Source organism: Sapajus apella, unplaced genomic scaffold (assembly GCF_009761245.1).
Source record: "Sapajus apella isolate SASKATOON/1434 unplaced genomic scaffold, GSC_monkey_1.0 scaffold71, whole genome shotgun sequence".
In the NCBI taxonomy this organism is placed as follows: domain Eukaryota; kingdom Metazoa; phylum Chordata; class Mammalia; order Primates; family Cebidae; genus Sapajus; species Sapajus apella.
Genome location: NW_022437011.1, coordinates 9128618 through 9155434, shown reverse-complemented (window position 1 = coordinate 9155434; position 26817 = coordinate 9128618). Strand labels below are relative to the sequence as shown.

The 26817-nt window shown below is 36.7% G+C and overlaps 1 protein-coding gene across 7 annotated transcripts in view; it reads right to left on the bottom strand.

Annotated features, from left to right (window-relative positions):
- Nucleotides 1–1051: 1051 nt before the first annotated feature.
- The window catches only part of MATR3 (matrin 3), a 77451-nt gene continuing 51685 nt past the window's right edge, over nt 1052–26817 (bottom strand). For 4 of the 7 annotated variants that reach the window (XM_032250525.1, XM_032250523.1, XM_032250526.1 and 1 more), the window contains 14 exons: nt 22059–23146; nt 15678–15739; nt 14682–14723; nt 14237–14349; nt 13296–13348; nt 12681–12806; nt 11354–11479; nt 10891–11058; nt 9722–9853; nt 9190–9233; nt 8725–9094; nt 6020–6386; nt 5400–5521; nt 1052–2150 (listed from right to left, as the gene is read on the bottom strand). In XM_032250525.1, coding sequence (XP_032106416.1) covers nt 2100–2150; nt 5400–5521; nt 6020–6386; nt 8725–9094; nt 9190–9233; nt 9722–9853; nt 10891–11058; nt 11354–11479; nt 12681–12806; nt 13296–13348; nt 14237–14349; nt 14682–14723; nt 15678–15739; nt 22059–22970 — 2688 coding nt within the window. In that variant the 5' untranslated portion in view covers nt 22971–23146 and the 3' untranslated portion in view covers nt 1052–2099. The remainder of the gene's footprint in view (nt 2151–5399; nt 5522–6019; nt 6387–8724; nt 9095–9189; nt 9234–9721; nt 9854–10890; nt 11059–11353; nt 11480–12680; nt 12807–13295; nt 13349–14236; nt 14350–14681; nt 14724–15677; nt 15740–22058; nt 23147–26817) is intronic. The other 3 variants (XM_032250528.1, XM_032250529.1, XM_032250530.1) reach the window with 2 other exon arrangements.

Genomic DNA, 26817 nt, shown 5'->3' with positions numbered 1-26817 from the left:
ATATAATACATTTGGTTGTCTGAACATTTGAGACAATGCCTATCCTGTTCTTGTCAATTTTTCAAAATTAAAACTTTGGGCCGGGTGCGGTGGCTCAAGCCTGTAATCCCAGCACTGTGGGAGGCCGAGGCGGGTGGATCACGAGGTCAAGAGATCGAGACCATCCTGGTCAACATGGTCAAACTCCATCTCTACTAAAAATACAAAACATTAGCAGGGCATGGTGGCACGTGCCTGTAATCCCAGCTACTCAGGAGGTTGAGGCAGGAGAATTGCCTGAACCCAGGAGGCAGAGGTTGCGGTGAGCTGAGATCACGCCATGGCACTCCAGCCTGGGTAACGAGTGAAAACTCCGTCTCAAAAAAAAAAAAATTAAAACTTTGGTTTTTTGGCCAGGCACGGTGGCTCAGGCCTACAGTTCCAGAACTTTGGGAGGCTGAGGTGAGCAGATCACTTGAACAACATGGCAAAGCCCCATCTATACAAAAAAACCAAAAATTAGCCAGGCAAAAGTGGCATAAGCCTGTAGTCCCAGCTACTCGGGAGGCTGAGGTAGAAAATCACTTGAGCCTGAGAGGCTGAGGCTGAGGCTGAGGCTGCAGTGAGCTGACTGTGCCACTGCACTCCAGTCTGGGTGACAGAGCAGGACCCTGTGTCAGGGAAGAAAAAACAAATTGTTTACAATATATAATCCAATATACCAAGACAAAATAATTATGTTTCAAAACATAATTATTTTGAAAGGCTGGCACAACTAACTCTTGTTCATCCATATTATTTCCAATTGTACTGTTAAGCACCAACATGTCTAAACACAAGCTTTTGCTATTTGTTCACCTGTAGCATTTCTAATTCATAAGGTTTTTTTAGACTACAAATGGCCTCACTTTTAATTATGTAACAGGAACAAGAAATCCACCAGCACCAAAAATTTTAAAACTTAGGTCTTTAGCGGCAGTCTTTAGTACACTCGCTATAGATTTAAAAGTAATCAATTGTTAAAGCATGCACAAAGTTTAAGAATGAATAAAAACCACAACTGACAAATATGTTGGTTAACATTCCAAACATGTATAACCAATAAACATGACCTAAGGTTTTTATTGGTATTCACTTCAGTAACTTGAATCCACAGATATAAGCAGTATATAACCAGAAAGTTACAAGTAAACACAAATTATACATGCAAATTTCTGTTCACAAAGGTCACATGTGCAGGTACATGAATTAGAAGCGTGCATCTAGGATTATGGCCAAACTGTTTTTAAAATGCAGAAATGTAAAATTACATCTTGAAAATATGAAGAGATGGTCTACACACTTCAAAAATTAAATGTTGCTTATACCAGAGATGTATGACAATTATGGGATTCAAGTGACAAGCAATAAGATCTCAAAAATTAATACTGGTCAAAGAGAACGGGAATATTTTTACATTTCACTGAAAATACATTGACTACTAGAATACAAAATCTAGCAGGAACTCAGGGAAAAAAATTACAAAATCTAAAGCCAATTACTTAATATTTCTTATTACCTAAACAACAGCATGTCATCAACAGAAAACTGCACCTGCATCTGAATTGCCAATCTCACATTAATGAAGTTCTCCAAAAATGAAATGCACCAAAACAGGTTGAAACTCCAAATGAAAAGTCTGCAAGGCTCAGGTTAAAATATGGAATGTTTCAGATGAAAGTAATAAAAATACTATTAATTTTGTTCTTTATTGAATGGAACAAAATGTTGACATTTCTTTGAAACTTGGAACTACTAAATTTCATTTTTCCAAATGGTTCTACATTTTTTTCTTAGTGGTGCAAGTTGTCTTAAGTATTAGCTTACAAAGTCAATCTCTACAAAGTACTTCGGTCTGTTGCCATTCTGATAAAACAAAAACTATTCATTAACTTAACTGTATGCATTTTTTTTTTTTTTGCTATAACACTTAACACATGAACAGACATCTATTATTTCTCCACTAAAACAAAAGAGTACAATAATTTTCTTCTAACTATCAGTATTGTATTTAAAAAAGGTTAACATTAAAAACAAAGAACCATTATTTTCTTTGAACTCATTTAATCTTCTTGCACATCTTAAGTTTCCTTCTTCTGTCTGCGTTCTTCTGCCAATTTATTCAGAAATTTCTAAAAAGAAAAAGAATTACAGCAATTAAGTCACCTAAGAGAAACATGGCAAAATAGATTACTTCCAAAATAAAATATCCTATATATCCAAGTTTAGGGACTTAAACTATAATTTTGTCAATATTTTCAACAATTAGTTAATCCTTGTTAGTATAAGGAATGGGAAAAAAGTGGTAAAAGGTTAAAAATGGGTATTTCAAATATTGTAATTAACCCTAATTTTTAGAGATGACAAAACAAACACGACAGTCACAATGAACTGACACTATCCCCAAGAACAACTATCGGTTTAAATGACATGCATTTTTATTAAATGCTTTTCTTTTTTTTTTTGATATAGAATCTCATTCTGTCGCCCAGGCTAGAGTACCGTGGCGTGATCTCAGCTCACTGCAACCTCCACCTGCCTCAGCCTCCTGAGTAACTGGGATTACAGGCAACCGCGACCACGCCCAGCTAATTTTTTTTGGTACTTTTGGTAGAGATGGAGTTTCACCATGTTGGCCATGCTGGTCTCAAACTCCTGACCTCAGGTGATCGGCGCACCTTGGCCTCCCAAAGTGCTGGGATTACAGGCATGAGCCACCACATCCAGCATCAATGCACTATTCATGAAATCAGCTGAACATTTTCTTGCAAGGCCAGCAGTAAATATTTTAGACTCATTGAGCCATTCAGTCTTTCTTGCAATGATTCAATCCAGCACTCAGTTATAAATTAAAATAAATATAGATGACACATAAATGATTATGGCTGTGGGTTCTAGTAAAACCTTATAAAGCAAATAAATGAGCCACAAGTGTAGCTCGCTGAACCATGCCATTAAACCTGTGACTTCAAGAGTCCCTAGACATTAGAGCACCGTTAAAACACTAATGAAAGTACAAAAGACATATTCAAAAATCTGATCTAAAATTTCCAAAGTTTCTTTCCATCTCATTGGAATTTATCAACTTTATTATACTTAATGGAAAACAGTAAGAATTAAATGCCATTATATCCTTTAAAAGAAAATGAAAAACAAAACCCACAAACATCCAGTTACGAAATTATCAGTTCTAGCCCAACCAACATGGTGAAATCCTGGCTCTACTAAAAATACAAAAATCTGCCAGGTATGGTGGTGTGTGCCTGTAATCCCAGGTACTCAGGAGGCTGAGGCAGGAGAACTGCCTGAACCCGGGAGGCGGAGATTACAGTGAGCTGATATCACACCACTGCCCTCCAGCATGGGCAACTGAGCAAGACTCCGTCTCCCAAAAAAAAAAAAAAAAAAAAAAAAAAGTATCAATTTACCATTAGCAAGTTACTGTATTGCTTAATAGTAAAGTTTCTTTAAAATATAAAGAAATAATAAAAGGAGCCACAAGCACCTCGCAATCTTTTATATTTTTTACATATTCTTCTTGGCAATACATATAGTTTTTGACCCCAAACAGCTTAAAAACAAAGCAGATAAAAATACTTGTACTACTTTGGTGCCACCACTGCAAATAACCACCATTCTTTCTTCATATACAGATGGTAAGAGGCATACAATGGCAAAAAGCTTTTACATTTAAAAAAAAAAAAAAAATTAATACACAGCCAAGAACCTGAATCATTTCCAAAATTAAAAGATTACATTTAACCATTTAAACCATTTAGTCAACAGAGGAAATGTCTAATGATTGAATAACTATAGTTAACTTATTATAGGAGGCGTGAAAACCCAAGGTATCTACAATTGAGCTGTTTAGTAACTACTTTTAAGCTTCAGTCACTATTTCAACAGATAGTACAAAGAAGCTGATAATTACAAAACAAATTTCAATATATCTCAGTAGGAATTAATTTTTTTTGTTTTTTTGAGATGGAATCTCACTTTATTGCCCAGGCTGGAGTGCAGTGGCAGGATCTCTGCTCACTGCAACCTCTGCCATGTGGGTTTGAGCGATTCTCCTACTTCAGCCTCCCGAGTATCTGAGATTAGTGGCAGCTGCCACCAAGTCTGGCTCATTTTTGGAATTTTAGTAGAGATAGGCTTTCACCATCTTGGCCAATCTGGTCTTGAACTCTGGACTTCATGATCCATCCGCCTAAGCCTCCCGGAAGTGCTGGGATTACAGGTGTGAGTCACTGCACCGGGCCAGGGATTATTCTTCAGTGATATTGTGGTTTATGTATTTATGCTTTTGATCTTTATATACTTTCAGTCATAAAAATAACTGAAGTGTCACTATTGTCAATGTTAAAAATTATTTAATGTAGCCGGGCACGGTGGCTCAAGCCTGTAATCCCAGCACTGTGGGAGGCCGAGGCAGGTGGATCACGAGGTCAAGAGATCGAGACCATCCTGGTCAACATGGTGAAACCCCGTCTCTACTAAAAATACAAAAAATTAGCTGCGCATGGTGGCGCGTGTCTGTAGTCCCAGCTACTCAGGAGGCTGAGGCAGGAGAATTGCCTGAACCCAGGAGGCGGAGGTTGCGGTGAGCCGAGATCGCACCGCTGCACTCCAGCCTGGGTAACAAGAGCGAAACTCTGTCTCAAAAAAAAAAAAAATAATAATAATAATAATAATAATAATTATTTAATGTAAAGGGACATGCCACTTTTAGTATTCAGACTCCCAGCAACTTCCAAATTAGAAAGTATAGCCCAACAACAATTTAAGAGTGCCTGAATAATTCTATCACATATTATATGGTTAGAAAACACTAAATTGTTACATAATAAGGGTAAACTATGAGAAGATGCTCAATAGATGTTTTGATAATCCATCAATAAAGAAACAAGGAGGAGAGGGGAGGCTGGGAGCAGTGGCTCATCCCTGTAATCCCAGCACTCTGAGAGGCTGAGGCAGGCGGATTACCTGAGGTCAGGAGTTCAAGACCAGACTGGTCAACATGGCGAAACCCCATCTCTAGCAAAAATACAAAAATTAGCTGGGTGTGCTGGTGCATGCCTGTAATTTCAGCTACTCAGGAGGCTGAGGCAGGAGAATCTCTTGAACCTGGGAGGCAGAGTTTGTAGTGAGCAGAGAATGCTCCATTATACTCCAACCTGGCTGACAACAGTAAAACTCCGTCTCAAAAATATATAAATAAATAAGAGATAAATAGATAAAATGAAAGAAAGAAAAGTTATCTTCAGGATAAAGCACTGCACTGAGTCTACAGAGAACACTATGCATATTTTACTTATATATCCCATTTATTTCCGTAAGTTGTTTTCACCAAAGAACTCTCCTCTTTTATATTGTCTTACCTTTAATTTCTGATAATGAGGAAGGCTGCTGCAGTGAGTATTCTTTGCAACTTCTTCATTTGTATAAAAGAGTGAACACAGCTTACAGTAAAACCCTGTTTTAGGTATCACATAGTCTATACCTAGAAACACAAACATACATTCTTACAAATTAAACTGAAGATTTTATTTAGTACTCACAATTTTTTACCTGTCAACATAATTTAAGTGAGACATGTTTGTGAAAAGTCCAATACACCCTAAGATAAAAATCAGAAACAAAACCAGAACCATATTTTGCTATTACCTAATTGATGTTTGAGGTCCCACCTAACTGTATTCTTAAAAGGAAATATAATACAGAAAAACAAAAGAAAAAGCACGTGCAATTTGCAGGACATTTTATGAGGAGAAATAGGAACATATTGTGGAATGACAACATAAAACGATACCATATCAGAGAGATGCGTAAGAGGTAAAGATAATGTATCAAGATTTATAAATTGTTTCCCATAGAAACGAAGCAAATTTAAAATGCTATCACAGCTTATGTAAGACAAACTTTAAAATCTTATTTTGAAACCTAAGAATTTGTTTTGGGGAGAGTAAGGAAGGCGAAGAACAAAACACTTAAATCTCACCAACAGGAACGTTGGGCTGATATGGTCCAATTCTATACTCATCTGGGATTGTATAGTCCTCCTTGTTCTCATCACTTTGACCATCTGCATTTTCACTTGTATCTTTGTTGGGATCATCAGCGTTCTCAGCAGATTCAGCACCTGGTTCTGTGTTTTCCTCATTTTTAATTCCATTTTCCAACGCTGCTTCGTTTTCTTGATCAAGTTCCTCGATCTTGTCCACCTTAATTTCAACCAAACCATCATCATTTTTGTCACCAGATTTAAATGTCATGCCCGATTTACGAAGTTTCTGAAGTTCCGAATCGTCCTCATCACCAACCTCATCTAGAGTGACAAAACCTTCCATACTCCCTGGGAACCGACGCTGTTAAGAAAGACAAATTTACTCTGCAACAATTATCCCGCAGCATCCCTTCTGTTTGCTTTACTTGAAGGGAATAGGATAGCGTCTTTGTCTTTATTCATTGTCAAAATAGTGACTTCTTCTTTTCTCTCAAAAATTTACTGTTAATTTGAAAAATAATTTAGCTTATTTAAAGCTAAAAAAAATGGAAGGTCTGCCTCACACGAAGAGCAGAAATTAAATAAGGATATTCATATTTTACCTTTTCTGACAATATAATGCTGCTAGGGAAATGTGTAAAAAATTTGATTTGGTAAAGTTGAGTAATGTCCTTTGCAAGACAGTATATTACAATATACCTACTCTTTAGAGCAACCACTCAGTTTGAAATAGTGTAATGGTTAAAAAAAAAATCAAGCTGCCGGGCGCAGTGGCTCAAGCCTGTAATCCCAGCACTTTGGGAGGCCGAGGCGGGTGGATCATGAGGTCAAGAGATCGAGACCATCCTGGTCAACATGGTGAAACCCCATCTCTACTAAAACTACAAAACATTAGCTGCGCATGGTGGCGCGTGCCTGTAATCCCAGCTACTCAGGAGGCTGAGGCAGGAGATTTGCCTGAACCCAGGAGGCGGAGGTTGCGGTGAGCCGAGATCGCGCCATTGCACTCCAGCCTGGGTAACAAGAGCGAAACTCCGTCTCAAAAAAAAAAAAAAAAAAAAAAAAAAAAATCAAGCTCTGGGCTGGGCACAGTGGCTCACACCTGTAATTCCTGCACATTGGGAGGCTGAGGCAGGCAGATCAGATCGCCTGAGGTCAGGAGTTCAAGACCAGCCAGGCCAACATGGAGAAACCTCATCTCTACCAAAAATAAAAAACTTAGCTGGGTGGGCACCTGTAATTCCAGGTACTTGGGAGGCAGAGGTTTGCAGTGAGCCTAGATGAAGCTGCTGCACTCCAGCTTCGGGGACAGAGCAAGACTCCTTCTCAAAACAAAAACAAAACAAAAAAACAAAAAAACCACCACACAATTCTGAAGAATGACTGCCTAGGTCTAAATTTTGGCTCTGTGTCTTTTAAGCAGTATGGGATTATTTAACTTCTCCATACTTCAATTTCCTCATTTATGGAAGGGAGATAACAGTATGAACTGCATATGGTTATGCTGAGAATTAAATTAATAAATGTGTATATATAAAGAATTTACAAAAATGTATGGCACTGAATGTCATAAATGCCAGTAATTATTAGCTTTTACAAATGTAAACATAACGATTGGCTCTAGTTAGAAAAATAAATGAAGTTACTTGACCAAGCCATCAAACAAAAACCCAGAGGTAAATACTGGTTTTGAGTTGAATGTTGCATAAAAGGAACCAATGGAATATGGAATAGGATGCCAAAAATCTCATTTCACTCAACTTTGTTTTTCTTGAGACAGAGTCTCGCTCTGTCACCCATCTTTGCTGTCAGCCAGGCTGGAGCGCAGTGGTGTGATCTCAGCTAACCATAACTTCTGCTTCCTGGTTTCAAGAAATTCTCCTGCTTCAGTGTTCCAAGTAGCTGCTACAGGCGTAGCATACCCCGCTGTTTTCTATTTTTAGTAGAGAGGTTTCACCATGGTGGTCTTGAATTTCTGGCCTCAAGGGATCTGCCGGGCCTCCCAAAGTGCTGGGATTACAGGCATTGAGCCACCTTGCCTGGCTCACTCCAACATTTAATTAAAGAGCCATTTAACACAAGGAGTTTGCCTCAAAGACATTTTAATGCCTTACTCCTTAAGCTAGGCAGTCAGCACAATGAGGGTCCCTTTTGTTTTACTGTTCCTTATACCATGTGTGTATTTTTACATTTATATTCACTTTTTATGTGGCTTCTAAATAACCTATACGTTCAAATACACTTGTTTTAAAAAGTACTAAATCATCTGACGAGGGCTACATTTCTCAAATAGGAAAAATTATTTAATCATTTTTGAATAAAAGGCAAAAGTTTTAACTATCTTGGGCCAGTTAACTCAGTGCAATCTCATGTCCTATTTATTTTTTTTAAAGCTACACTTGAAGGCTACCTCCCTATATACTACCAGTACAATACAGAAACATATGTACTTTGAGTCTTTCTCCCTCATTTTTACTAAAAATTTCCTCTTTGAGCTGGTATTTTTTGCCAACTATAATACAATGCCTTATTTACTTATTGCAGAGTTTAGATTAAAATGCTTACATTCTGGTTCATATTTGATTTATTTTCTGATTTAAATCATGTAATTCCCCTTATCTCACCCTGCTTAGGTAAATACCTTGAAACACTGATCAGATATAATCTTCTATTAAAACAAATCAGTATTAAATCTTTACCTTTTTAAGTTTTTTCTTTGCTGCTGCTGAAGCACTTGCATCTTTTTTCACAGCTTTATCTGAAGATTCCTTTTTCCCATCAGAAGTCACATCACCTAAATTAGCAAGATCGGCCTCGTCCCCCACTGAACTGCCACTTTCTAGCAGTGCTGCTGCTTCTTCTTCATCTACGAGTAGCTCATCTTCAGATTCAAGAAGCATATTAGGTTCCTGCTCTGTCTGGTCATCCTTTGTGTCTTTCTCACCATCGTCACCGGACTTCTCTTCTTGTTCTTTACCTTCGGTTGAACTTTCAGTCTTCTGGGAACCATCAGTCTTAGATTTCTTATCACTTGGAGATTCTTTGCCATCTGGAGAGTAAGATCTTTTCCTGAAATCATAAACACACACCACAATTTATTTGTCGTTTGAAAAAGTAAAGTTGAATATACTCACACATCTGAGAAAAAAAAAAAATGAAATTACCGGGATTTATCTTTTTTCAGTAAATCAATGCCTCTGTTGGGAATCTAAAAGACAAAAGTTTTGCAGAAGTTAAATAAATGTATTAAAATATATTCATTTGCAGAATACACAATTATCCAGTGAATTAATAATTGGAGACAAACCATATAATCAACTCAAGTTTATTCATCCCCATAAACATATCTGAGAACCTAAGCTGCCTACAGTCAGACATTCATCTTTATGACCATAGTCAGAGAAGTGGAAAATAAAACATTTGTGGTAGCAGAACCCTATGAAACCCTTAAAAAGGTAAGAGCAATGAAGGTGTCTCCTTTAGGGAAGACTAGTTTAAAAACTTCTGCTATTAAAAGACCAAGAAAAAAAAGATTATTTTTCAATTATTTATTTATTTCAATAGGTTCATCTCTTTCAACAAACCTACATTTCAATAATCCTGTATTTTTAGCACACAAAAGTATTTAGAAGAATGCTGTGGCTTTAAATACATAAAAACAGACTTTTAAATGGTAACAAATGAAGTACTACATACCCTCAGTACCAGTTTTTTATATTTCTCAGACAGGTCAACCTTCACACATCTCCCCTGAAACCAAAGGGCTTTTTTCAAACAATGGTCAACCATTGCCATTGCATCTTCTCTTGTCTCCATCTCAATAAAAGCCTTAAAAAAAAAAAAAGAAAAGAAACCACAAACCACATTTTATTTTACAAAATTGTATAAAAAATTGTATAAAACCTTATAAAACCTTATTTATTCTACCTACTGGTTAAAAATGTTTAGTTAGTTCTTTTCCTTTTTTTTGAGACAGGGTCTTGTGTCACCCAAGCTGGAATACAGTGGCACAATCTTGGCTCACTGCAGCCTAGATGTCCTGGGCCCAAGCAATCCTCCCACCTCAGCCCCCCAGTAGCTAGGACTACAGCCATGTACCACCATGCCTGGCTAATTTTTTGTAGAGATGGAGTTTCACCACGTTGCCCTGACTGGTCTCGAGTTCCTAGACTCAGGTGATCCTCCTGCCTCGGCCTCCCCAAGTGCTGAGATTGTAGTGAGCCAAGATGGTGCCACTGCACTCCAGGCTGGGCAACAGAGTGAGACTCCGTATTTTAAAAAAAAACAAAAACCCTACTTGTCAGATTTACAAAATCCCCAAGAACCACCGTAGTGCCAAATACCAAATCATCTACATAGACTCTTTCTGCAAGAAAGTAATAATCTTAGAAAATATTAAAATACTGTAAGAAAGATAAAGTCTGAAAGGACACAAACTTGGATTGCTGAATTACAAAAGCGTTAAGACAAAAAAAGATAAATAGAAAAGATGTTCTCCTCCCCCATCTTTTTTTTTTTTTTGATAGTCTCGCTCTGTCACCCAGGCTGGAGTGCAGTGGCGCAATCTCGGCTCGCTGCAACCTCCACCTCCTGGGGTTAAGCAATTCTCCTGCCTTAGCCTCCAGAGTAGTTGGGATTACAGGCACATGCTACCATGCTGACTAATTTTTTGTATTTTTAGTAGACACAAGGTTTCACCATGTTGGCCAGGCTGGTCTTGAACGCCTGACCTCAGGTGATTTGCCTGCCTCGGCCTCCCAGAGTGCTGGGATTACAGGCATGAGCCACGGCGCCCAGTCCCATACTGAAAATTCTAAAATCATTTGGACAAATTGTCTTCTCTAGAACTTCCTTATGTATATTACCTGACTTTTCATCCTCATCAATATGTAATTCTTTATTTTCCCATAGGGCTCAGCAAGCTTGAGGACGGCACTGTCAGAATAGCCAGAATGAGGCAAATTGCTGAGATGTATCACACGTCCAAGCTCTTGCTTTTGATCAAACTTCTGATCTGGCTTTCCTTCAGGTTTCTTTAATAACAACAACAAAAGGACAGATGTGCAATAATAATTAGTCAACAGTTAAGAATATCCTAGTTTTTACCAATTATTTTATTTTTATAGGGACAAGGTCTTGCTACATTGCTCAGGCTAGTCCTAAACTCCTAAGCCTCAGGCAATCCTTCTCACCTTGGCCTCCCAAGGTGCTAGGATTACAGGTGTAAGCCACCACACCGGGCCTCAGCAGTAATGTTAAATAATCAAAGTTAATAAATACTGAAATTATTTATTAAACTGATATACAGCTTGAAAAAATAAACATTACCTTTATTCTTTTATACTTCTGGGATAAATGAACTCTCACTGGCTTGCCAAATACTAACGCTGGTGTGGTTGTATAATAATCCACCGCGGCCTGAGCATCCTCTGTGGTTGCCATTTCAATAAATGCCTGAAATTGTACAAAAAATTACTTCTTTATATTTTTTCCAATCAGCCTTTTCACACTGAACTGAAATTTTTTTCTATAAAAAAACCACTGCCCTAAATCTTTCCAGATATATTTAATCATTAAATAGGAAATATTTTAAAGAATGAAAAAATAAAACAAAACAATGTTGGCCAGGCACAGTGGCTGAAGCCTGTAATCCCACCACTTTGGGAACCAAGGCAGGTGGATCATCTGACGTCAGGAGACTAGCACGGCCAACATTGTGAAACCCCATCTCTACTAAAAATACAATAATTAGCCAGCATGATGGTGGGCGCCTGTACTCCCAACTACTCGGAAGGTTGAGGCAGGAGAATCGCTTAAGCTGGGGAGGCCAAGTCCATTGAGCCAAGACTGTGCCACTGCACTCCAGCCTGGGAGACAGAACAAGACTCTTCTTCCAAACAAAGAAACAAAATAAAACCCCAAATAAAACAATGTTGCCAATTACTATTTTATTATAAAGGCTACCTCACATTAGTCATTCTACTGCATTACTTTATCATTTACTATGCCTACTGGACTAAAAATAATGACTTAACACCATCATTTTGATACAGATCTGATATGGCTTTCCACAGAATTTTCCTTTTACAGCTCTTACAGTAGTATACTAACAATTACTATCTAAGGATCATAATCTATAAAGTTATAATAATCCATTAGTATTCTAATGATTATTATTGACATTTATCAACTACTGGCCTTTTCCTTTACTACATTCCCTATTTGATAAATTTAAGATTACCTTGAGTTTTATTTTTCTAATACAAAATCATTTAATTCTTTTTTGTTTTTTGAGATGGAGTCTTGCACTGTCACCCAGGCTGTAGTGCAGTGGTGAGATCTCTGCTCACTGTAATCTCCGTGTCCTGGGTTCAAGCAATTCTCCTGCCTCAGCCTCCTAAGTAGCTGGGACTACAGATGTGCGCCACCATACCAAGCTAATTTTTTGTGTTTTTAAATATAGAGATGGGGTTTCACCATGTTGGCCAGTATGGTCTTAATCTCCTGACCTTGTGATCGCCCACTTCTGCATCCGCCTCCCAAAATGTTGGGATTACAGGCGTGAGCCACTTCTCTCGGCCAAAATCATTTAATTCTTATAGAAAATATATTAGTGGTATGAATAAATGAATAATACCATTATTTCTACTCATACCTCATTAATTTTATTTAGAATCAGATGATTTGAAATGACTCCAAATGGTTCCACCAGTTGTAATAGCTGATATCTCAAGTTTTTCCCTCGTTGAAAATCCATGATGTGAACAACTCTGCTAGTTTCCTGTCCGTTAGAGGAAAAGAAACAAGAAATTAGGTCTCTTTAAAGCAATATAAAACCAGTTATACGTTAGAACTTTTTATAATCTACAATTAACCAGAAGAGAGTAAGTTAAATAACAACTGGCAACATTCTAGAGAATTTTAAAACTACACATTAAACATCACTGAAGTAAGTTCTGACCATAACCAAATTGTTAAACTACCCCAAAGTGTCAAAACATAGTCTCTGCAGTGATTTTTAAATTATATATTATACACATAACTGGAGAGCAAAGCTTCTAAGATGCTGAATCAAGGTGAGCTCACTGGATATGGGCAGATAAAATTCAATTAAAGTTTTAATTATTAAAGCCATATAAAAACCTGATGGTTTTCAAACTATAGCAATCTTCCTATGAGGACCATAAAACAGATTCAACTAGTAAGGATTTAAGGCAAATGATATTCCTCCAAATTGTAAATACATCAAAAGCAAAAGCTTTTTACTGACCACTCTGCCTTTTTGCATGTGTCTAGGTCCCTGCAGGTTTCCATTTCCAGCACCTTTAAGGGAGGAGAAAGTTTTCAGTCTTGTAATCAATACATTTGCTTAAAGAAACAATTTTACTAAAAAACACATATCTTCCAAACACAAATGAAAAGCTCTTACAAATATATGATTACCATCACTTTTCATGCAATGTTACTTCTGAGTAATATCTGAATGGCTGAGCCTTCTTTCACCTATAATCATTGCCTTTAATCTTCAGTAAGGGGCTGGGCATAGTGGTTTACACGCCTCTAAACCCAGCACTTTGGGAGGCTGAGGACAATAGATCATTTGAGTCCAGGAGTTTGAGACCAGCCTGGGCAACACAGAGAAATCCCTGTCTCAACCAAAAATACAAAAATTAGCCGGGTGTGGTGGCACGCGTCTATAATCCCAGTTACTTGGGAGAGGCTGAAGCATGAGAATTGCTTGAACCTGAGAGGCAGAGATTGCAGTAAGCCAAGATCACACCACTACACTCCAGCCTTGGTGACAGAGTGACACTGTCTCTAATAAATAAATAGGTAAAAATTTTTGGCCAGGCAGTGGCTCACGCCTGTAATCCCAGCACTTTGGGAGGCTGAGGCGGGCAGATGGCCTGAGGCCAGGAGTTAGAGACCAGCCTGGCCAACATGGTGAAACGCCATCTCTACTAAAAATACAAAAATTAGCTGGGCGTGGTGGTGGGTGCCTGTAATCCCAGCTACTTGGGAAGCTCAGGCAGGAGAATCACTTGCACTTGGGAGGCAGAGAGGTTGCAGTGTGCCGAGATGGCGCCCTTGCACTCCAGCCTGGGTAACAAAAGCGAAACTCCATCTCAAAAAAATAAAAAAATAAAATAAAAATAAAAATTTTCAGTAACGGCTACTTAGGGAAAAGTAACATGAATTTTAGATAATTACCCAGATTTCCTCTTGGTCCAACTGCTGGTCCCCCAAGATGAAATGAGGGAGGTGGAGGTCCCAGAATTCCTGGTGCTGGATTTGTAGACTGCTGCAACATGAATGGATCACCCCTAGTAAAGTAAAGACATAAAATTTAAATCATGAAAAAGAAGTCCATTGGAAATAATTAAAATTTAATGTTAAAGCACCCCATGTATGACCACAACTACTTTAATCTTTCAGAGTATATGTGAAGTAACTAGGAAAAAACCTACGTAACAATAAAAGAATACAAATTACTACATATATATTCTAAAAACTGTAAACCAAAGTGAATTTTATCAAACTCTCATTTTCAATAAAGAAATTCTGAGAATATTTTGTTCATGAAATGTTGAAAGTTAAACCTGAATTCCTTACATTGATCTCCTTTACAAATGGTAGCTTAAAAAATTTAACTTACATTGTATGTCCTGTATCATTGTCAGGATTCCATTCTGGGTAGCTTTAAAAAGACCAGAAAATTAACTTTAAAATAAAACTGTCCTTTTCACAAAGCAGCCTTGTTTGGCCTCTAAAATAGAGATCATTTATTAGTAAAGTTATCTGAGAGTCTAAGTGTTAGAAACATAATTTTAAAACATTTCATCTATATATTTCAAAAGAAAAATTTCCAAACTTCAAAATAATCCACATGAATAAGAATAAACTTGTTTCATATTGCTTGCAAATGTAGATAATGTTGAAATTAAGTTTTTCCTGTATTTGTTAAATTGTACGAAGTGTTGCACAAAGAATTAGAAACGTGGGTTACATAGAAACAAGAATAGAGCACAGATTTCCCTTCTCCAATATTAATACCAAGAGCATAGCTGAGTTGTGACATTAGAAAGAAAGAACAGCCCCAACAGAGCTAAGCATATATGAAAATTACAACTCTAGTCAACAATGGGCACTGTGTGCTCCTTAAGCAGGGAGTTTCCTTAGGAATTCCATTTCAAGGTAGCAGCGTGAACTCAAAACCAAAGATCTCAAAAGCAAAAGAACACACCAAGAATTTTGTTGGACAATTATTTAGAATCTTTTAATAACCTACCCTTATTTCTCTGTATCTTTTACATTTTTAGAGCACTTATTATTAAAAATGCTACTGTGAATCCATTGTATATATCAAATACTATCTTTCAACTATGTCTAGTAAAGATTCTTTTGATTTGTATAATGACCAATGTGTATGTATCCTAGAAATGTTAAACAAAATATCATTATTACTGCATCTAATATTCAATATGAAATTTCCAGATCTAAACATTTTACTTGCAGATAGTATTGCCCATACAGTACCACTATGTGATAATAACACTGTGAATATTACAAGTAAATGATGAACTCCCAAAAACCAATAATGGCTGATTCTGATTCACGATAAGGATGTTTTAAAGGTATTTCAAACTCCTACATTTCAAGAAGAAGCTGGCATCGACGACTGTGACTTGCTCCATTGATATGTTGACTCCACTCCTGCAGCAAAGTAAATTAGTAGAATTAACAAAAAATAAAGCTAAAATATTTTCATCTGAACCATTCAAACTCTAGGACATTAATGGCTATGCAGTATCATAGGCTGTACAAACACCTGCCATTCACTATATTGCATTGATTTAATTTAAAACCATTTCTCTGAATCCTTGAAGCTTGATCCTGCCCTCAAATACGCTATGCACATTCTTGGAAAAGCTGGATCACTTGCCAACATACTTAAGAGATTTGACAGGGAAAAGACATAGAGTTAATAAAGATCAAGAGTAGTAACTAATCTTGAGATCAGCAAGGCTTATTAATTTTTACTGTGGACCAAAGTATTCATTGTATGGAAACAGAACTGCTATTTTATAGCACTCTGAATGAGAAAACATCCATGTTTATATCTACCTTTCTAGAAGATATATGCTATAAATGTGAACAATTAGCTAAAAATAGAATCTTTTAGGCAAGGCGTGGTAGTTCATGCCTGTAATCCCAGCACTTTAGGAGGCTGAGGTGGGTGAATCTTTTGAGACCAGGAGTTTGAGACCAGCCTAGTCAACATGGTGATGAAACCCCATCTCTACAACAAATACAAAACTTAGCCAGGCATGGTGGTGCACGCCTCTAGTCCCAGCTACTTGGAAGGCAGAAGCAGAATAATCTCTTGAACACGGGAGGCAGATGTTGCAGCGAGCTGAGATTGCGCCACCACACTCCAGCCTAGGTGACAAAGACTCCATCTCAAAAAACAAAAAAAAACAAAAACCAGAAACTGTAATCACATCCAAGTTTTGAGGATGCTCCAGGTTTACTACCTACTAAATACACAGTGAATGAAAAATACACATGATTAGCATTACCATAAAAAGCTAACATGATTAAACAGGAATGGCTTTTCTAGAAAATGAATCCCATTTACCAAAATATTAAACTCCCTTTATATTTCCCCAAAATAAAGAAGCAAATTTAAGAAATGCCTCTTTCCAAATTTAGGGAGGGAAACATAACATTCTATCATTATTTGCTCTTTCAGGGTTTATTTTAAATTGAAAAAGTAACTCTTATTCAAATAAATTTCCTTTAGAAAAAAAATACAGATATAAATGAGTTAAATTTTCAGGCAATGTAAGAAAGAAGTTAGAAGAAGTGGGCTCTGCTGTTAGACTGTCTAGGTTCCATTTCCAAATTACAGAGATGTGAATGTTTGGCCTGTGTTATTTAAACTGACTGGGACAATAGTCTCATAGGGTTATTGTGAAAAGCAAACGAGTTAATAAAGGTAAACTGCTTATCAGACCCTTGCCAGGCACAGGGAACGTACTAAAAAAAAAAAAAAAAAAAAAAAAAGGCAACTTACTGCACTGAATATAAAGCAGTATTGTTTTCCTGCTTTACAACTATCACTGACGTTTCACAAATTCCCACAAATTGAGGTAATTTCTGTAACACCCACGCTACCCAATACAATTATTTTTAGAATATAAAACATGGTCAGGCAATGTGTTTTTAAAGGGGGGCATCTCACTGAGAGCTAAACTAAATTAAGGTACCAAATTACAAGATACATGCTTTCAAAAAGCTGCAGATTGTTATTTTATAAATTGGATCCTATTTTAAAAAACACACTGGTTTACATTTACATTACAAAAGTTTACATACATTCCTATGCTCTAGTAAAATTATCTAAAATCCTGTGAAAGGCCAGGTGTGGTGGTTCAAACCCATAGTCCCAGCACTTTGGGAGGCAGAGGTGGGAGGATCACCTGAGGTCAGGAGTTCAAAACCAGCCTGGCCAACATGTTGAAACCGTCTCTATTAAAAATACAAAAATTGGCCGGGCATGGTGGCTCACGTCAGTAATCCCAGAATTTTGGGAAGCCAAAGCAGGCGGACTACAAGGTCAGGAGTTCGAGACAAGCCTGGCCAACATAGTAAAACCCCATCTCCACTAAAACACAAAAAATTAGTCGGGCATGGCGACAGGCACCTGTAATCCCAGCTACTCAGGAGGCTGAGGCAGGAGAATTGCTTGAACCTGGGAGGCAGAGTGAACCGAAATCGTGTCACTGCACTCCAGCCCAGGCAACAGTGCAAAACTCTTTCTCCCCCTCAAAAAAAAAAAAAAAAAAAAAATTAGCCAGGTATGCTGGAGGCTACTGGTAATCCCAGCTACTTGCAAGGCTGAGGCAGGAGAATCACTTGAACCTGGGGATGGAAACTGCAGTGAGCCAAGATTATGCCACTGCACTACAGTCTGGCGAAATAAAATCCTGTGAAAGAACTAAGATGGAACTCATCCAAATAGAATAATACCTTCCCAAAAAAAAAAAAAAAAGGATAGTACCTTCCTTAAAATGTTGGAAGCTATAAACTACTATTTCTATGTCTCTCAAGCTAGATTGTTTTTAAAATAATGGCTAATAGCTAAGGAACTCAAGATCTCTCCAGCTGGCTCTATAATCAGCTATTTGGGATATCTAAAGTTTCAACTGGAAAGTAACAGACCACTGACTTGTTGGAGACCATTTTTTAAATGGCTATAAAGGCCAGGCACAGTGGCTCATGCATATAATCCCAGCACTCTGGAAGGCCAAGGCAGGTGCATCACTTGAGCCCAGCAGTTTGAGAGCAGGACGGGCAATAGTGAAACCCGATCTCTATTAAAAACAAAAACAAAAACAAAAAGCAGCTGGGCATGGTGGAGCAAGCCTAGCCTGAGCCTGGGTGGTGGAGGTTGCAGTGAGCAGAGATCATGTAACTGCACTCCAGCATGGGTGACAAGGCGAAATCCTTTCTCAATAAAATAAAATAAAAATACATAGTAAAAGAAAATAAAAATGGCTGTAAGCCACAGGAGCCACAGGTAAAGTTCACAAAACTTAGAAGCCTTGGCTGGGCCTGGCACTCAGGCTTGTAATCCCAGCACTTTGGGATGCCAAGGCAGGAGAATCACCTGAGGTCAGGAGTTGGAGACCAGCCTGGCCAAGATAGTGAAATCCTGTCTCTACTGAAGATACAAAAAAATTAGCTGGGCATGGTGATGCACGCCTGTAATCCCAGATACTTGGAAGGCTGAGGCAAGAGAATTGCTTGAACCCAAAAGGCAGAGGCTGCAGTGAACCAAGATCATGCCATTGCACTCCAGCCTGGGCGACAGAATGAGACTCCTTCTCAAAAAAAGGATTAATTAAATAAATACCCATTAACTTGTAATTCTCTGAACTAAAAATATTCAGATTTTACTGAAAATATCCTTAAGTTCTGGGAGAGGAATAAATGTTATTCTACCAGGCATGCTTCTAATTCATAGGAGCTGGAAAGGGTACATAGCTGAACAGAAATTATATCCAATCCCGATGTTCTTTAAAGGTTCAAACTTACAGGAAAAGTGTGTCTGGTCTTTCAAAGTGATAGGTCAAGATCAGAAAATCACTCACATACCCCCCGAACTCACCCATGACTGATCTGTACTATTGATCTATTACTGTTTGGTTTATGGTGAGGACTAAGTGAAAGGGCTTTATAAAAAATCTATATCCTTGGACTCTACACTGAGATAACTCCTGCAAAAACAGAATAAAGGATTCATGTACTTTTTAAATTCAGACATTTCTGTAGGAAAACTACATTCACCTTGATATATTTGAGATACCTTATAGAAAGAAAAAAGAATTTGGGAAGTGCTTGCAGAATGACAGAAAAAAGTATAACTTAATGACTTTTAATACTAAAAGAAAAAATATTAATATAAACTCAAGTGACAAGACAGCCAAAGGACTGTAGTGGGTAATTTTCTTTAAGTGAAAAGAGGCTGAGAAAGTTTGAGATTGCACAGAAAAGCAATTTGATGTTCTAAAATGACCTAGAAAGAAATAAAAGCAACACCATCACTTAAAGTCAACTAAAAATAATGACACTCCATGACAAATTAAATCATTTTCTACTTAACTTTCTTATTTCACAGTAAGAACTTTTGATCATGTAAACTATTTAACAATACCACTAAGTAAAAAGAACAGATTTTCCAAGTTATGCAGCAATACCAGAGAGCAGGATTAAATGTTTAAAAAAATGTTCATTATCTACTTCCATCACAGAAATTTTCTCTAAGGTCATATCTGTAGCAGTTATAAAATGAGAAGGGTCCACTGCTAAAGTGAATATTTAAATATTTTTTCAATAGAATACGTATACATAGAAAACATAGTAAAGCAACTAGAAATTCAGATAATCCATGTGTTTAAACTTCTTAAAGCTGGTTCAATTTACACATTTAAACCACAGAATTAAACAAAAGGCCTCTAAAATTGTTCTCAAATATACTCAGTTTTTCACAGAATACCAAAACTGGCAAGGACCTAAGTAAGCATTTTTATAGGCTAAAAGTACCTCTTGCACTAGGGTAGGGTATCTTACTCTTGAATCCAAAGTTTCATCAAATATATAAAAACTGCTCTTTTGTTAACTTAGATCCATTTAAGTTATTAGCCTTCTTCAGGAACTAGAAGGTAGCAAAATTTGGAGAGAAAAAAGCATAATCATACATAAAAACAGAAACCTTCCTCTGATATAAGTCCTCTCATCGTTCCGTTGTGTTCCTTTATGATGTCCCAAAAGCTTAATGACTCCAAGTAGCAAAGATTTTAAGTCCCTTAATATCACTCTCATTTGAGACACTGCAGCTATCTATTTCCCTCAGAATTTAGAGATCCTTTCTGAGAACATTGGTCATATTGCCATTTCTCCTATTATGTCCTTATAAACAGGCAAGAAATAATATAGAAAAATTGGAGTCACCAATGTTTAATGAACTTTTTCATTCTATAAATTCACCTGGGACCTAAAATTTGAAGTTTAGTGCTGATCAAAAACTACAATGAATTCCATGATATATTTAGTATAGCCAACAAATTTAGGAAAAGTTGACACACAAAATATATATCAATTAAAATTTGCTGGCTTTATGAGTTTGGGATTATAGTTCTTAATCAAAATACATCTTCTTAAATGTTTAAATGAACCTAAATTTAGCATTTATGTTAATTTACTTTGGTACAGACTAAAGATTAAAAGCCAAAAATACTGAGATCCAAACATAAGAAAAGGGAGTGATTGGTAATACTCCTTGACAGAATATTAAAAACAGTATCATTAATGGTATGATTTAGTCTACTAAAAAAAATCAATACTCACTAAAAAATGCTTATCCAACGATTAGCTATGAAAAGAAAATGACCCTTCCAGATGTTATTGTAAAGAAAAACCCTATAATAGTAACCATCAAATCAATTTCATGGCAGCAACTTGTTCCAGTTAAGTAGAGCACATCAGGAAAAATGGATGGTCACAGATTATAGATCAAGCTAGTGGGGTGCTATAATGATGACTTTAAGTCAACTGCACCATATATTGGGGGGAAAAAAAGTCAGAACGAGTAACACTGAAAAAGTTGAAAGAGAAAGGACAACATATTTAAAAGGGCATTTTGAAAAAGTTCCCATTTTGCCAGATGTGATAATTAAAGCAAAGGAGAATTAGATTTTCTTTTCAAATGGCTATATCAGAAGTCTAAGCCTAACTCAGAAAAAGAATTTGTTTATGAGGAACACAGAACAGGATACTGTAGTAGTTGATTTGTCCAAGTCTCTAAAGGGATAGATGCAATATGGGATAATAAAAAGTGAGTTTTGAAGTATGTTTAAGAAAGTTGTGGAAAAGGAGAAAAAAAATGATGAAAAATTTCAGTCATAGTATGAGAGTTTGTGTTAAAGGGAAATTAAAAAAGAAGAATGAACTAATCTAAAATATGAAACATACTGAAACAAACACCAGGGCTCTACATTAACTCTTTCCCTGTAGCCACAGATAAGGAAAAAAAGAGAATTGTTCAAGAATACATCTTTACTACGTACAAATCAGCAATCAAGACAGATGGAGAGCTGAAATCTAGCATCCTAAATGGCAGAGCACATTGACTGCAAAAAAAAATACTTAAAACAATTCAACAAAGCAGACAAAAAAAACCTGCTTAAATATATGATTAAGAAGAACATATTGATGCCAAAAACCAACAAGATAATCTCAGTGGATGACAGCTTTGTGGCCAGAAGTAATCTAGGCAGAATGTATTAATGTAAAGCCCTGGTTTAAAATGCTCAAAAACAATTACCTTCCAAATAAAGTAAGTGTTCTCAAAAGTTTAAAAATGCTTGATCAACTCAATGTCATCAGACTACAGAATTAGAGTAAAAGATATAGGTAAATAGGCACTACAATGTAAAAGAAATTAGAAGCATCTGTTGCGTTAACTCACCTTATTAGAATGAACTGGCAAATCACATATAGAGCACAGATGGGGATAACCCTTCGGTAAGAGTCCATGGAAGTCTTCAATATTGCTACTTGGAGGAGCGCCCCTCTTTTTCTCAAAGAGAGATCTCTCTTGTAAGGGGCCAGGACCACGTCCCATTCTCTCATACTCACTGTCAAATTTATGATAGTTATGCGAGGTCTCACCAAAAAAAGAATCATCCCTACACCTTTCTCCATCTCTTAATCTGTCATCTTCATAATCCATTCTGTCATAATAACCAGATTCTTGAGAACGACTTCCATGGTCATAATCAAGCACTGGGTTGAGACTAGGACCACGATCATCAAAACTATCTCTTCTAAAGTGCCTTTTTTCTTCCCAATCATCCCTAGGTACTCTGTATGGTGGCTCCCGTGTAGCAGATCTGCCATCTCTACCATAACTCAAGGTAGGGCCTTCTTCAGTTCTCCTCCTTTTAAGCTGTAGAAGGATTTGGGGCAAATTCTCAGGAGTAATCTTGTCCTCTGGATAACGACTCAGTTCATCTAAGTCTCTAGCAGACAGACCAAAGCTGGCCAAAATGTTACTGGCCTGGTCTGCATCTCCACGGTGTTGAGAAGATAAAGGGAGTGGACCTCTACTTCCAATGTTAAATATAGACTGCAAATTATGGGAAGAAGTACTAGCAGAAGACAGTGCACTATGAGCTCCTTGTTGATTCAATGAAGAACTCATTCCAAGATTCATTAAACTAGCAAGGCGTGCAGTACCCTGGTTCATCCTTCCAAGAGATGCTGGCATACTTAAAGACTGGGTAGCAGCAGCAAGAAGGCCTATTCCTGCCGCAGACAGGTCACGCCCATGACCCTGTGAGTCCCTACTGAGAGATGACTGCTGGAATGACTTGGACATTGTAGAACTAGCTCTTGTCTATTTTATAGATCAAAAAAAAATTTTTTTTAAGACGGCCAAAAAGAAAGCTCAAACTAGAAAGCTAGGTTAACTTTGCTTCAAAAAATGGTAACGCCAAGAAAAAGGATCAATAAGGACTGCAGAATCTTCTTCAAGCTGAGAACCAGCAGACAACTCTGTAGAAAAATAAGCAATTTTAGTCATAAATCCCTTTAAGCAGATGCCGTTTTTTTAAGAAAAAAAAAACTTATGCATCATGTTGATTAAAAAAAAAAACATTTAAGATCTCAAACTTACAAGGAATTTGTTACATAACTTAAACAGATTTCTGATGTATGCAGAGCCTGCATATAGATATTTAAAAAGCAGTATTTCATGCTAAAGCTTAACTATTAAAGGGAATTTCATACTGAGTTTAAAAACACGTAAATTGAAAGGTTAGATGTCTGAGTACATCAAAATTTTGGTAAAAATATAGATGGGTTTCTTCTTTTAGAAGAATAAAAATACACCCTATAGTATGATGCTTAAGTTCCAGGAGAAGACTAAAAACAAAAACAAAAAAAAAATCAAGGTCAGCAAGTCAAAGATGAATCAGTTGTACTGTGCTTTGGAAAATGAGACCTGTTACCACTATCGGAAAGACCAAGTAAAATCACAAGTAAATGAAGCTTAGGTTTGAAGTACCTAATATAAGATATAAGACCAAATATAATAGTTGAGACCTTTATATAGCAAAATCAATTTGAGGTGAAGACAGATGTGAATAAGAAAAATAAGTCACTTCCTGTAGTTTTAAGGATTGCTGCCCAAATTTAAGTTATATAACTAATTGCCTTCTTACTGACCATCCTCTATCAGGCAGTGTGTACTTCATATCTAATCTTTTTAAAGTAAGGAGAACTAACTCTGGTCAGTACAGGAATAGGAGCCCTCCCAAGTAAAAACCTAGTTACAGGAAATACAGGTGATTTAAAGAAGGGAACTCCCCAAATTAGCATCCATCAGTACTCATTTAATGCTCAGGGTTACACAGCACATCTAGAGCACAAAACAGGTAAAAATGAAAATAAGATTTTGGTTACAGTTTCCTGTAAAGTTTTCATAAGAATAGCCCAAAACACCTGGAAAATTTAAGTTCGGATTATGATCCCCCCAAGACAGTGTTTCTAGATGAAACTGTTTTCTTTCTTAAATCGTTATTGTTGTACCTCAAAAACTGTCACATAAGAATTTGCAAATCATTTACATCATGATTATCACAAAATATTAGTTAAAAGATATACATAACATCTTCAGTGAAACAATTTTATAATCACAGCTACATACAGAAGTAAACCTGAAGTTGTTTGGTACAGAATTCTATGAAGCACTGCGTTACGTTTTATATTTTTTGATCACCAATACACTCAGCACTGGTAGCCTAATATGTTAAACTTTAACAGTAAAACCAGACAATATCCAGTAGTTACAAGTCTATGTACAGGACCAATTCCACCAATGATAGATAAAAGCAAGGATACAATGGACAAATACAGTGGCAGAGGAAGTATAAAAAAAAGTTGCAGGCAAGAAAGATTTAGACCAGGTTTTTAAAAATAGATATAATCAAATTTTAAAAGACACAGAAATGCTATAAGAGGTGGCTGGAGTTACAGGAAGATGTTTTTGCACACCAAGAAAGATGAATTTGAGAAAAGACACCAAAGAAACTATTAATAGCTCTAGACAAGATCCACTATGTAAACTACTTAAGCTTTAAGATAAATAAAGACGAGAGTAAGTGGACTTCTTTGGATGAAAGTTTCTTTGATTTGTCTTATAAACGCCACACAGAACGGTGGTTGAGATGCTATGTAAATGGTGGTGGACCCTCTAAATTTTCACATATATTTTTAAAAGTCAAAACCTTTAGAGGGTTTTTCAAAATAAAAATATTTGCAGCTTTGACCATGTTGTAGCCAGAGCTTTGTATTACCGAAAAGTCAGTCTTTTGAACTATTTTTTCCTAACAGAAATTATATAATGGTATTACAATTATGTTTAAAATTTTTAAATTGCCATATTTTAAGGAAATACGGTTAGATTACAGAGCTCTCAATTACGTATTTTGGTAGCTCATAGGAAAACAGTGGATCTACAGAAGGAAAAAGTTACAAGAAGCAAAGGTAAAGGATAACCTTAAGACAAACAGAAAATGGATGTCAGAAAAACTCAGAAAAGAGGCAAGACAAACAGTGTAAATCCCATGACAACGTGTAATTCCATAATGACAACCTTAGTATTTTTAAGATACTCAGTTTCAACTTAAAACGCAGCTCCATAAAGGATATTAGGGTAAAATTAGTGAAAAGAAACTTAAGTTGGATTTTGGATCAAACCACAAATAAGCCAAATTCTTTAAAATGGTTTTATTAGAATAAAAGTTGAGAGAAACTAGACATGGCAGCACTGTTGAGAAAGCATTCATGAAAACAGTTCCTCTATCATGTCAATGCTGACGAAGACACATGAGCCACTTCTAAAGGCTCATTCACATAAGACTCATTGCCTATTAGTAAAGGTAGTACAATATTGATACATTTACTATTTACAAAAGATTAGCTTCTTTAACTACATGTTTTATCCTGTAATTACAAAATTGTCTTCAAATTACACTAGCAATTAAAACAATTTTGAATATACCAGCTTTGGCAGAACAGTTATTATTAAAATCCAATTTACCTATTTTAAATCTCTATGTAATAATGTAAATGCCCATCAATGCAGAACCTTTCACTTCCAAAAAGAAATCACCTCCACCCCCTAAAAACTATCATTATCCACAATTTCACTTCACAAATGCCATTTACCACAATCTTAATAACAAAATTCTTTACAAATGAGCTTAAAAATTCATTTTTATAGACAATGCAAAACAACCTGGAACTTAAAACTATTTTATGATACAATTTTAAGTTGTTTAAAAATGTTAGCTTCACATTCAACATCTAAACAAATCTGAATATCATCCCTATGTATAGTTAGGAAATGTGTCAGTCAATATTCTACCACCCATTCCATGAGAATCTGACTTTTGTTCCTGGCTTCTCCAATTAAAATAACTAGAATACTAAAATATTTCTGAAAATTTTGACATACCCTGAAAATTCATGGAGAACAGAAGCAAACAGTTGCTCCGTATCTAAATTTCCTTAAAGATTACCTGTAAGTCCGTAGACATTCTTTCAGAGGGTTATTTAGCAGAATTACTGAAATAAGCCCAGGCCAACTTTAGTTTCTTAGAAGGTACAGAAAAAAATGAAAACATCTTTTTCTTTTTTTTTTTTGAGACAGGGTCTGGCTCCTCCATCGCCCAAGCTGGAATGGAATGGCACCGTTCCTGGGAATGCACTGCCCAGGCTCACTGCAACCTCTGTCTCCCAGGCTCAAACCATCCTCTCCCACCTATAGCTGGGACTACAGACACACGCCACCATGCTCTTCTAATTTTCATACTTTTGGTAGAGAGGGGGTTTCGACACGTTGGTTAGGCTGGTCTTAAACTCCTGGGCTCAAGTGATCATCCTACCTTGGCCTCCGAAAATGCTGAGAGGTATCTACTACGACACATGGAAATTTACCCATGCTCTCAACTGTATGAGATAATCACTCCTTAAAAACAAATTTTCTCGTCAGTCTTTGTAGTCAGAAATCACACACACACACACACACACACACACACACACACACACAACGAATGAGATTATTTACCCATAAAACTATAATTTTTTTTTTTTTTTTGAGACGGAGTTTCACTGATGTTACCCAGGCTGGAGTGCAATGGCGCGATCTTGGCTCACCGCAA